The 10,802-nt window shown below is 46.5% G+C and overlaps 1 protein-coding gene across 1 annotated transcript; it reads left to right on the forward strand.

Annotated features, from left to right (window-relative positions):
* Nucleotides 1-3,427: 3,427 nt before the first annotated feature.
* Nucleotides 3,428-10,802, forward strand: LOC144328479 (lens fiber membrane intrinsic protein-like). The gene is made up of 4 exons (XM_077932140.1): nucleotides 3,428-3,663; nucleotides 6,409-6,555; nucleotides 8,108-8,233; nucleotides 10,676-10,802. The coding sequence occupies exons 1-4, from the start codon at nucleotides 3,483-3,485 to the stop codon at nucleotides 10,714-10,716; spliced, it is 495 nt and encodes a 164-aa protein (XP_077788266.1). The 5' UTR covers nucleotides 3,428-3,482; the 3' UTR covers nucleotides 10,717-10,802.

Raw genomic sequence — 10,802 nt, forward strand, 5'->3', positions numbered from 1 at the left:
TCACATTTCTGTATATATTTTTTCTAACACGTTTTGTCAATTTTTCCATTAGGGCTATGGACCAATGCTGGATGCACCACTTTCTTGTCATATTCAACTTTGCAGTTTCCCACCATTTAAAGGCCCTAATAAAGGTAAAGGTAAAGGGACCCCTGACCATTAGGTCCAGTCGTGACCAACTCTGGGGTTGCGGTGCTCATCTTGCTTTACAGGCCGAGGGAGCCAGCGTACAGCTTCCAGGTCATGTGGCCAGCATGACTAAGCCGCTTCTGGAGAACCAGAGCAGTGCATGGAAATGCCGTTTACCTTCCCACCGGAGTGGTACCTATTTATCTACTTGCACTTTGACATGCTTTCGAACTGCTAGGTTGGCAGGAGCAGGGGCCGAGCAACAGGAGCTCACCCCATCATGGGGATTCGAATCACTGACCTTCTGATCGGCAAGTTCTAGGCTCTGTGGTTTAACCTACAGCGCCACCCGCATCCCAAAGGCCCTAATAAGTAAAGGTAAAAGGTAAAGGACCCCTGGACAGTTGAGTCCAGTCAAAGGCGTCTATGGGGTTGCGGCGCTCATCTCACTTTCAGGCTGAGGGAGCTGGCGTTTGTCCACAGACAGCTTTCCGGGTCATGTGGCCAGCATGACTAAACTGATTCTGGTGCAACGGAACACTGTGACAGAAACCAAAGTGCATGGAAATGCCATTTACCTTCCCACCATAGTGGTACCTATTTATCTACTTGCACTGGCATGCTTTCAAACTGCTAGGTTGGCAGGAGCTGGGACAAAGCAAAGGGAGCTTACCCTGTTGTGGGGATTTGAACCACTGACCTTCCGATTGGCAAGCCCAAGAGGCTCAGTGGTTTAGACCACAGCGCCACCCGTGTCTACTAGTAAGTTGAGACCAATGATTCTGGCAGAAAAGCGATATTCAACAATGGGGTGGTGCTGGCAGGGGAAACCTGGAGGGCATAGGGTTGCCAGGTGGATGGCGAGGGGTGGTGCTAATTCATAGCCTGACATCCTCCTTTGTCTTTAGCGGTGGTTTGGTCTGCAGAAACCAGCAGGTGAAGCTCAGCCATTCAGAGAATATATGAAGGAGGAAAAGTACACAAAGCTCAGCTGAGAGAGATGGGGGCCAACCACAGAGGGGCAGTTCCTTTGAGAGGCGGTGCCAATCTCTTCCTACCCCTTTTAAGGGGTGGTGAAGTCAGAGCATGCCAGGGACTTGTTCCAGAGTGCTGGCTTCACCTGGAGAAAGGAGGAAGTGATTCTGAGCCAGGTGAGATGACAAATCTCTAGGTTTCTGTGGGAGAAAGGGGCAAAACAGAGTAGCTAATATATTGAACCTGGGTTCCTAGTTAACACCCCAAAATCCAACATTGCCTGATTCACTCCAAACCTGAGCCACTGGTTTACAATCATTTTGCAACATTTTGCAACCCCCCAATACCCATACAAAGTAACTGATATATCAAACTGGGCTTCCTATTTTGTGTATTAACCTATTTTGTGTATTAACCACACAAAATTCAACATTGGGCCCATCCATACTTCTGCTTGTGCCGTGCCTAGAAAGTACAGGTCCTAACGGCTTTCTAGGCAAGGGTCCGAGCAGTTTCCTCCCTGCCCCACTCCTTCCCAAGGGAAAACCTGCTCTCTAGAAGTAGATCTGAACCAATGGCAATCCGGGGGAAACATGAGAGCGGTTTTCCCGGGGGGGGGGGGAGTAACAGGACAAGAGGAAGTGTGGATAAGCCCATTGTCTTAGCCAAAATTTTGTAATTTGTTTTGCAGCACAAACCCCCACGTTTGGCAGCGCCCAAAATTGTGTGGCTGACTTGCCCAGTGGGTGGGCCTTACTGGTCACCCCAAATTCAACGTTGCTTTAATTCACTCCAAAGTTTTGCCATTGTATCCATTACTCAGTTTTGTGGGCACCGCGAAACACAGGGATTCTACTGCAAAATGATTCGTATTGAAATGGACAATGCTAGGTTTTGGGGTGTTAACTATGAAGCCTGGTTTGATGCATCAGATACTCAATTTGAGAGGCCATGAAAGGGAGGGGTTGGTGCTGCAAAATGATCACAAAACTTTGGCATAGCTCTGTTGGGAGTCCCATATTTCTGGGTTCGTCGATATTCCTATGATGCCTATTTTGCTGTGAAAATTCATTTTTTTGGGGGGGGGGCGGCATTGTTTTGTTCTGAGTCACTTTGCATATTTATTTTAAAATGGGAGATATGAAAACTGGTAGGATAGGGTTGTATCCAACACTAGTCCTTGTCAGAGTAGGTTGATTGATTGCAATGACATACACTTCAATTGTCCCAATTTTCCCGGGACATCCTGGAATTAAAGAAGCCAATTCAGCTTCTGATTTGATCCCAGAATGCCCTGTTTGCCCCTCCAGCACCACCACTGCTGAACTCAGAGCGGAGGATGAGCCGGTGCTTGAAGCCAGTGCTGACACTTGCAGTGTTGTCCCTCTATCACAAGAGCATGGCACCAAAAGACAGGCATCCCGATTTTCAAGAGAGGAAGGTTGGAGGGAGGTTTAGATTTTCTGCTTTGAATGTTGAGTTGGGCAAAGGTGTCCACTCTGTGGTACAAAAATGCATGAAAAATCTTATCAATGAGATGTGGTCATCGGCACTAGGATAAATAGGTTATAATAAGAACATTGCCTCCACATTTGATTTTCAACTTTCTTTATAGCTATCCCATTGACTTTTTTTGTTTTGTTTAAAGGAAGTTAAAAGTCTGGGCCTCCTGCTGTGTGGGAGGATGAAAGTGATGATGAACTATAAATTGCACAAAGTTCTACCCCAAAATAAACTTAATTTATCTTTAGTTCACTCAGCAAACCTGAAAACTACTTTCAGGTCTAACTCAGAGATATTTGAAGGAATTCACTGAACTACATTATGCTATCCGTCTGCTCATTATCCACAAATTCACTTATCCAAACACAAAGAATTGTACCCAAACCTGGAATGTCCTGCTTTCCCTTAGGATATCCTTATTTTCATCAGAGAAATGTTGAAGGGTATGGTAGGATGTTCTATTTTCACTGGAGAGATGTTGGAGGGTATGAACCCGAGCCGAGGAGATAAGTAACTATAACCTTTATAAGACATCTGAAGACAGCCCTGTATATATGTCAGAAGCCACCCAGAGTGACTGGGAGAAAACAGTCAAATGGGCTAGGTATAAACATTATTAGTAGTGGTAGTAGTAGTAGTAATAATAATAATAATAATAATAATAATAATAATAGTACTATTGCATATGACATCCCTATTTTCATCGGAGAAATGTTGGAAGGTATGAATCTGCTGTAGGCCTCTCAGGACGTGTGCAACTTTACAGAAAAAACTAATCATAGCCTGCAACTGATGTGGAATAATGTGGATGTCTCCTTTCCCCAGGTTCATCATCCCTATTGTGCTCCTCAGTCTCAGATCTGACCGTTCTCACAATGCGTATACTGCAGATCTGCGCTGTGATTTGTGCTTTCATCAGCCTTCTACTCCTCCTCATTGCCCTGGGCTCAGACTACTGGATGGTAGGCAGCAATGCGAACTATGGCCTCTGGAAAGTTTGCAGCCATTTCGGTTCAAGCTATTCTTGTATTTCATATCCGATGGGTTCTGAACCAGGTAAGATCTTCTCTGTCTTGTGCTAGGAGTACTTAAGGTGCGGTATTCTAAAGCAGACTGAACCGATCTTCATTTCTAAGTTATGCAGCAGTGTGGCAGGACATTTGATCCTTCTGAAACTCCCTGAAAGTCCAGTGTGACTAGAGATAACACATTTACCCTGTCCTCTTTTGTGGGGGGGGGGGTAGGGTAAAATATTAGGTGCTGGGACTCATGCTATGATAAAGGTGCCCTGGGTGCAGCACAAAATGGCAGCTGTGGGCAGCAAAAAAATTAAAAGGTGATGGTAGTTCATTGCCCTGGGTTCAGACTACTGGGTGGTCACCAACAATTACATCTTGGGCCTCTGTAATATGTGCATACCTAATTGCCAAGCTTTGGAGATGGTTGTGTCAGGTAAGATCTTCTCTGTCTTCTGCTAGGAGTACTTAAGGCATTCAACAGCAGACTGAACTAATAATAATAATAATAATAATAATAATAATAATAATAATAATAATAATTTATTATTTGTACCCTGCCCATCTGGCTGGGTTTCCCCACCCACTCTGGGCGGCTTCCATAAAAACCAAAGATACAGTAAAATATCACAGATTAAAAACTTCCCTGAACAGGGCTGCCTTAAGATGTCTTCTGAATGTCAGGTAGTTATTTATCGCTTTGATGGGAGGGCGTTCCACAGGGCGGGCGCCACTACCGAGAAGGCCCTCTGCCTGGTTCCCTGTAGCTTTGCTTCTCGCAATGAGGGAACCGCCAGAAGGCCCTCGGCGCTGGACCTCAGCGTCCGGGCAGAACAATGGGGGTGGAGACGCTCCTTCAGGTATACTGGGCCGATCTTCACTTCTAAGGCATGCAGCAGTGTGTGGGGCACTTGATCATACTTCAACTCCCTGAAAGTCTGGTGTGACTAGGGATAACACATTTACTCTGTGTTAGGTGCTGGGAATCATATTTTAATAAAGGTGCCGTGGGGGCCAGCATGAAATGGCTGCTGTGGGAAGCAAAGAAATAGGTGACAGTAATCTGCAACAGTGAGTCCAATTGCTGCCTTTGCTATGGTAGATTCTTGAGAGTCCCATGGACTGCAAGAAGATCAAACGTATCCATTCTTCAGGAAATCAGCCCTGAGTGCTCACTGGAAGGACAGATCCTGAAGCTGAAGCTCCAGTACTTTGGCCACCTCATGAGAAGAGAAGACTCCCTGGAAAAGACCCTGATGTTGGGAAAGATTGAGGGCACAAGGAGAAGGGGACGACAGAGGATGAGATAGTTGGACAGTGTTCTCGAAGCTACCAACATGAGTTTGACCAAACTGTGGGAGGCAGTGGAAGACAGGAGTGCCTGGCGTGCTCTGGTCCATGGGACATGACTAAACAACTAAACAACAACAATACAGGCATAGGCAAACTCGGCCCTCCAGATGTTTTGGGACTACAGTTCCCATCATCCCTGACCACTAGTCCTGTTAGTTGGGATTATTGTAGTTGTAGTCTCAAAACATCTGGAGGGCCGAATTTGCCTATGCCTGGTATAATATATGTAGGGCTGGACTGAGAAGTTTTGGCACTTGAGGCAAAACAGAAAGTGATTCTTCTTCTGTAGCTTCCTGCTTGCGGTAGCTGCCACCTGCAAGTTACACCAGCATTGCTGCGTCACACCTGAAACATCACCAATGACAGGATGCCTTCACTGCTATGGGGAGGGTTATGGGTAGACTTGGCGCAGTCGCAATGAGCTTCTGGCCATGTTTGGAGTGTAAACAAGGAGCTGGTGAGGGCATGAGGATGCGAGTTCCCACATCTCCTTTGGAACACAGCTGTTTCTCTGCCAGGAAGTGTTTTCCTTCCCTGATTTAGAGTTTGAAATTTGTGGCGAATGCTGCCCAAGGGGTTGCCCGAGATTTAGCCAAAAGACACTGCACTGCTCCTTCCAGTCAAAAACTCATTCCTTGCACAGAAAGGAAGGAAAAGGAACCGTCAAATGAACTACTGCAGTGCTTGAAATGTCAAGTACATGAACCAGCAACTCCTGCATCTGCCAGGAGGGCTGGGGCTGTAAGAGACAACAGCAGCCACTGAGTGAGGACATATTGACCTGTTTGGAAATAACGCCTAGCTGCTTCAACAGACAAGCGATGCAGCTGCAGGCTGGCATTTCTTGGAATGCTGAAGAACAGGGGTTAGGGGAGACTCTGTGCTGTTTTGATGATTGTGCTGCTGCTTTTTAAAAATATTTTAAATGTTTTATTGTAAGCTGCCTCAAGAACTTTGGTTAGTAGGCGGGGTATGGATATTCATAAATAAATACAGTGGTACCTCTGGTTGCGAACGGGATCTGTTCTGGAGCCCTGTTCGCAACCTGAGCAGAACGCAACCCACGTCTGTGCGTCCGCACACGCACGGGTCGCGATTCGCCACTTCTGCGCATGCACGTGATGTCATTTTGAGCGTCTGTGCATGCACAAGTGGCGAAACCCAGAAGTAACCCTTTCCGGTACTTCCGGGTCACCGTAGGACGCAACCTGAAAAGATTTAACCTGAAGCATCTTTAACCTGAGGTATGACTGTAAAATAATCATGCTGCTGAGTAATAGGAGCCTGGTCAATAGGGCAAATGGGGCACTGCCAACTCCCACCTGCCAGGGGTTGGCTCTGCCTGACATGGCCTCTGGCACTGCCTACTGTTGGTCTCCCTGGCTGTTCTGGGCATTTAACCCCCTTCTTCATTTCTCTTCCTTCCTTCAAGATTTCATCCATGCCACCCGAGCGTTCATGTTCCTCGGGATGATCGCTGGAGTCGTCTCTTGCATTATTCTTTGTGGAACATTTTTTGACTTCCAGTTTGGCTTCCTCTCCCGGGCCAGGACCTCAGCCATAGCCAGCCTTGTTGCAGGTATCCTTGGGGTCATATGCATCTGATTCCACAGTCTCCTCAAGCCCCCAAACTCAGAGCTGTAGACTGTGCCTGAACAAATCCCACAGATCCTACGCCAAGAAAACTTGAGCTGAAAGGAAAAGTCCACACGGAATCCTATTGGTGGACTCCAACTAAGTCATATTCAGAGTAGACCCACTGAAATGTATTACCATGATAAAAGGTACAATTCAAACCCTTACTCTCCATCCCAGGTATTTAGAGTGTGGTGGAGCCACTACTGCATACCCAGTTCATCTGGAAGGTATGAATCTGCTGTAGGCCTCTCAGGAGGGTGAACTTCTGATGCTTCTTTCTGCAACACCTGCAACATCAGAAGTTGAAAGTAGGAGCCTAGAAAAGGGCTTAGCGATCTCCCTAAATACATCTTTCCGCTTCCATTTCCATCAATGCAAAGGAGAAGGGCCAGTTCGTAAAACCCTTCATGATCCTCCTCCCCCTTCTTATTTGCACTTCCAATATTATGGTGCAAAGGAGAAGAAGAGGATCACAAAGGCTCTTCAAAGCCTCCCCAGAAATGGCTCTTTTCCAACTGCAATGGTGGAGATGGAAAAGATCTGTATAGAGCAGCTTCAAAAGCAGCACTGCAAGTAGAAGTGGAGTTCATCCAACAAAAACTATGTCCCCCTTATTTAGCAAGGCATGCTCCTAAAATCTTCCTTTTTCTACCTTTGCCTGCACTGGCAGTAGAATGAACAGCTTGGCTGGCAGGAGGAGCAAGGCTGAAAGGTGGCCAGCAGAGAAGGGCTGCTGCTCAGAAACGGCTGCCGCATGTTGTGGCAGTCCCTTGCCTGAGCCACCCATCCACCACTGCTCATCACACTTTATTTCACATCGCCACCTGTCTGTGTTTAAGTGAACTGCAGGGTGATGACACTTTTACTTTTTCATTATATGTAACTGATACATATATAAAAACAGCCAAACAATTCCATTTGAAAACAATTTGAAATATAGTAACCATAAATATAGAAAAACTGTTCAGAACAGCAGCCAATAATCTACAATCAACTCAGATTCAGAACAGATACCAGCTGGGATAAAGATTTTAGCACGTTCGTTGAAAGCAGGACATCTTTAGCATGCACCAGAAAGACAATAGAGAAGGTGCCTGTCTGATATATAAAGGGAGGAAGTTCCAAAGTGTAGGTGCCAACACCTCAAAGACCCGATTTTGACATCATGTGGAACAGACCTCCTCATAGGCTGGGACCTGCAGGATGCCATTTCTTGCAGCGCACAGTGGTCAGCTTGGGATGTAAGGGGTGAGATGATGTTTTAGTCACACTGGTTCATAGCTATATAGGGCTTTGTACACTAATTTTGAACCTTGCACAGCGGCGGATTGGCAGCCAGTGCATTTCTTTCAGCAGAAGGATATATGTTGGTCATATTTCACCCCAAGTGAATAGTTGATCCTCTCCATTTTGCACTAGCTGCCGCTTCCAGCTCAGCATCAAGGATTTAATTTACAAGTAACCTGATATCCTGATGTATTTTTTCTTCCTAGCTGGTTGTGTCCTGATTGCCATGGCCACTTTCACAGGGTGTGAGGGAACAGTGTTTGGTCCTGAATTGTCTTATGGATGGTCTTTCGGCTTGGGCTGGGCCTCCTTTCCTCTCTTCCTTATTACTGGTGAGTATGTGTCAAATGGGAAATGCTGAAAATGCACGTCTTTATTTAAAAGTTTGCCTTCGCGTAGCATTGTCAGCTGCATTATTTAAGTCTGGGGCTGCTCTACAGTGTGTCCATTTGAACACAGATGAAAGCAGGTGTGTGTGTGCGCATCCATACCTGCCAATGACATTGTGGGTTGGTATATACCAAGAGCGCTTCCTTCTTCAGTTATCTGAGGCATGGGCAGGGAAGCAAAAATATGGATACCCTAATTAGGTGAAAGGTTTTATGTCACCACACCCACCCTTGTGGGTGGGATGCCAGGATCTAGAATTAATTTAGATTGAAAGCAGCATGTTGAGGATGAGCACAAATGATTGTGGGTTAAGAAAAATGATTTTTGTGTGTGCTCCCTATGGGGTTAGTATATACATAGGTGTTAAATAGCATGAAGGATAAGGACCCCCCATATCTGAGGGGGTCCAAAATCAATCCCCGTGGGGTAGAACACTTATCTCATAGGACCACATCCTGCATCTCCCTTAACAGCAATGAAAGGACCTATTGCAAATCAGCACCCTCTCTTCCCCACTATGCCAGAAGGACTCCATAATGCCTGACTTGCACGACCAGGCTCTGCACTTCCCCCAACTCTCTGAATAACAGTATGAAGGACATGGCACAGCTTGAATGGGATCAATCCAGGCCACAACTTTATTGACATCAGAGGCAAGAGGTTTGGCATAGGCATCAGTCAACCATTTACTTCCAACCCGCCTGCCGGAAGAGACACCAAGGGTCAACGCAGCAGCAGGGGTTCCTATGACTTACATCAAATAGGGGGACTCCCATGGGGGTCACCACCTTGAGGAGTGCTGAGGTCCAAGCCCCCGCCTGGGCATACAGCCAGAAGCAACTCCTCCTGGACCCCTTTAATGGGATACCCTACATTTGGGGAGGGGTAGGCCAAGACTACAACCTTTCCCCTGCCCGGCCAAGATTGAGGAGCATCCAATACCTAGACCAGGGGTCGGCAAGGTTTAACTCGCTTGGGCCGGTTCATTCCAGTGGAGATCCATCTGTGGGCCAGATTAGGTGCATGTATGAGTGTGTGCGGCCGCTATTTCAGGTGATTTTCAGCATCTGAGCCTGTGCAGATACAATTTCTGGCACTGCGGAAGTGAGTCCCCACACCGTGCTGTGCCAGTTTTGCACAGTGCGTGGGGACTCACCGAGTGGGCGGCTTAGTTCGGGGGTGGCTCATGGGCCAGTTAAATGACCCCCGAGGGTGGCTTGTGGTCCATGGGCCTTAGGTTGCCAACCCCTGGCCTAGACCACTAAAGTTGTGATGATTGCTATGAGGTAGGAAAAAACCACGAGGTCTTTTCTTATCACGAGGTGGCCAAAGTATTGTAGCCTCAGCTTCAGGATCTGTCTTTCTAGTGAGCACTCAGGGCTGATTTCCTTCGGAATGGAGAGAGCCAGTGTGGTGTAGTGGTTAAGAGCGATAGACTCGTTATCTGGGGAACCGGGTTCGCGTCTCCGCTCCTCCACATGCAGCTGCTGGGTGACCTTGGGCCAGTCACACATCTCTGAAGTCTCTCAGCCCCACTCACCTCACAGAGTGTTTGTTGTGGGGGAGGAAGGGAAAGGAGAATGTTAGCCGCTTTGAGATTCCTTCGGGTAGTGATAAAGCGGGATATCAAATCCAAACTACTACTACTACTACTCCTCCTCCTCCTCCTCTTCTTCTTCTTCTTCTTCTTCTTCTTCTTCTTCTTCTTCTTCTTCTTCTTCTTGCAGTCTATGGGACTCTCAAGAGTCTCCTCCAGCACCATAATTCAAAAGCATCAATTCTTCCGACAATCAGCCTTTTTTATGGTTCAGCTCTCACTTCCATACATCACTACTGAGAAAACCATAGCTTTAACTATATGGACCTTTGTTGGCAAGGTGATCTGCATGGCTGCTTCCTACGATCAAATCCAATACTACCCCAATAGTTTTAGGATTCCATGTGCCCATGGAGGACATCAATAGAAGCCTCTTGTTTTAAAAATCAGCACATATACATCAAAATATGTATTTTAGCAATGCATATGTTGACCTAAGATATGTGTTTATATATGTATGTTGTGGATACATGTTAGTTCTTGTTACGTTTTATTTTAAAATAGATAATTTACAATGTGATGTGAAAATGGGTTGGAACAGGTTTATGCATTAATCACACGGATGTGAGATAGGCTTATCCATCTACTCCTAGACACTTCCAGTTCAGCCCATGACTAGTCCCTTGGAGAAGTCTCAAAATGCACAGTCAGTGTGTTTCTGTGGAAGGGAATATATTTTGGTCCACGAGAACAGCAGGTCTTGGAGGATGAGCAAGAGAGGTAACGCTGGGTGTTGTTTTATTCTGTTCCCCTGTTGCCCTAACCAGCCCCTTTTCTCTCCTGACAGGTGGGCTGGCTTTCCCCTTGGATACTGCTGGGTCAGCATGAGCATGAAGAAAAGGCTGAGCTTCCACTTCAGATGACACCTGGAGCCAAGTTGATACAGTGGGGCACAGATGTGCAGCCTGCACTGG

Source organism: Podarcis muralis, chromosome 7 (assembly GCF_964188315.1).
Source record: "Podarcis muralis chromosome 7, rPodMur119.hap1.1, whole genome shotgun sequence".
Taxonomy (NCBI): Eukaryota; Metazoa; Chordata; class Lepidosauria; order Squamata; family Lacertidae; genus Podarcis; species Podarcis muralis.

Excerpts from the sequence above, each read along its gene's own strand:
- LOC144328479 (XM_077932140.1), top strand. The coding sequence starts at position 3,483 with ATGCGTATACTGCAGATCTGCGCTGTGATTTGTGCTTTCATCAGCCTT. Across the intron at positions 3,664-6,408 it reads TCCGATGGGTTCTGAACCAG|ATTTCATCCATGCCACCCGA; the intron begins GTAAGATCTTCT and ends CCTTCCTTCAAG. Across the intron at positions 6,556-8,107 it reads CATAGCCAGCCTTGTTGCAG|CTGGTTGTGTCCTGATTGCC; the intron begins GTATCCTTGGGG and ends TTTTCTTCCTAG.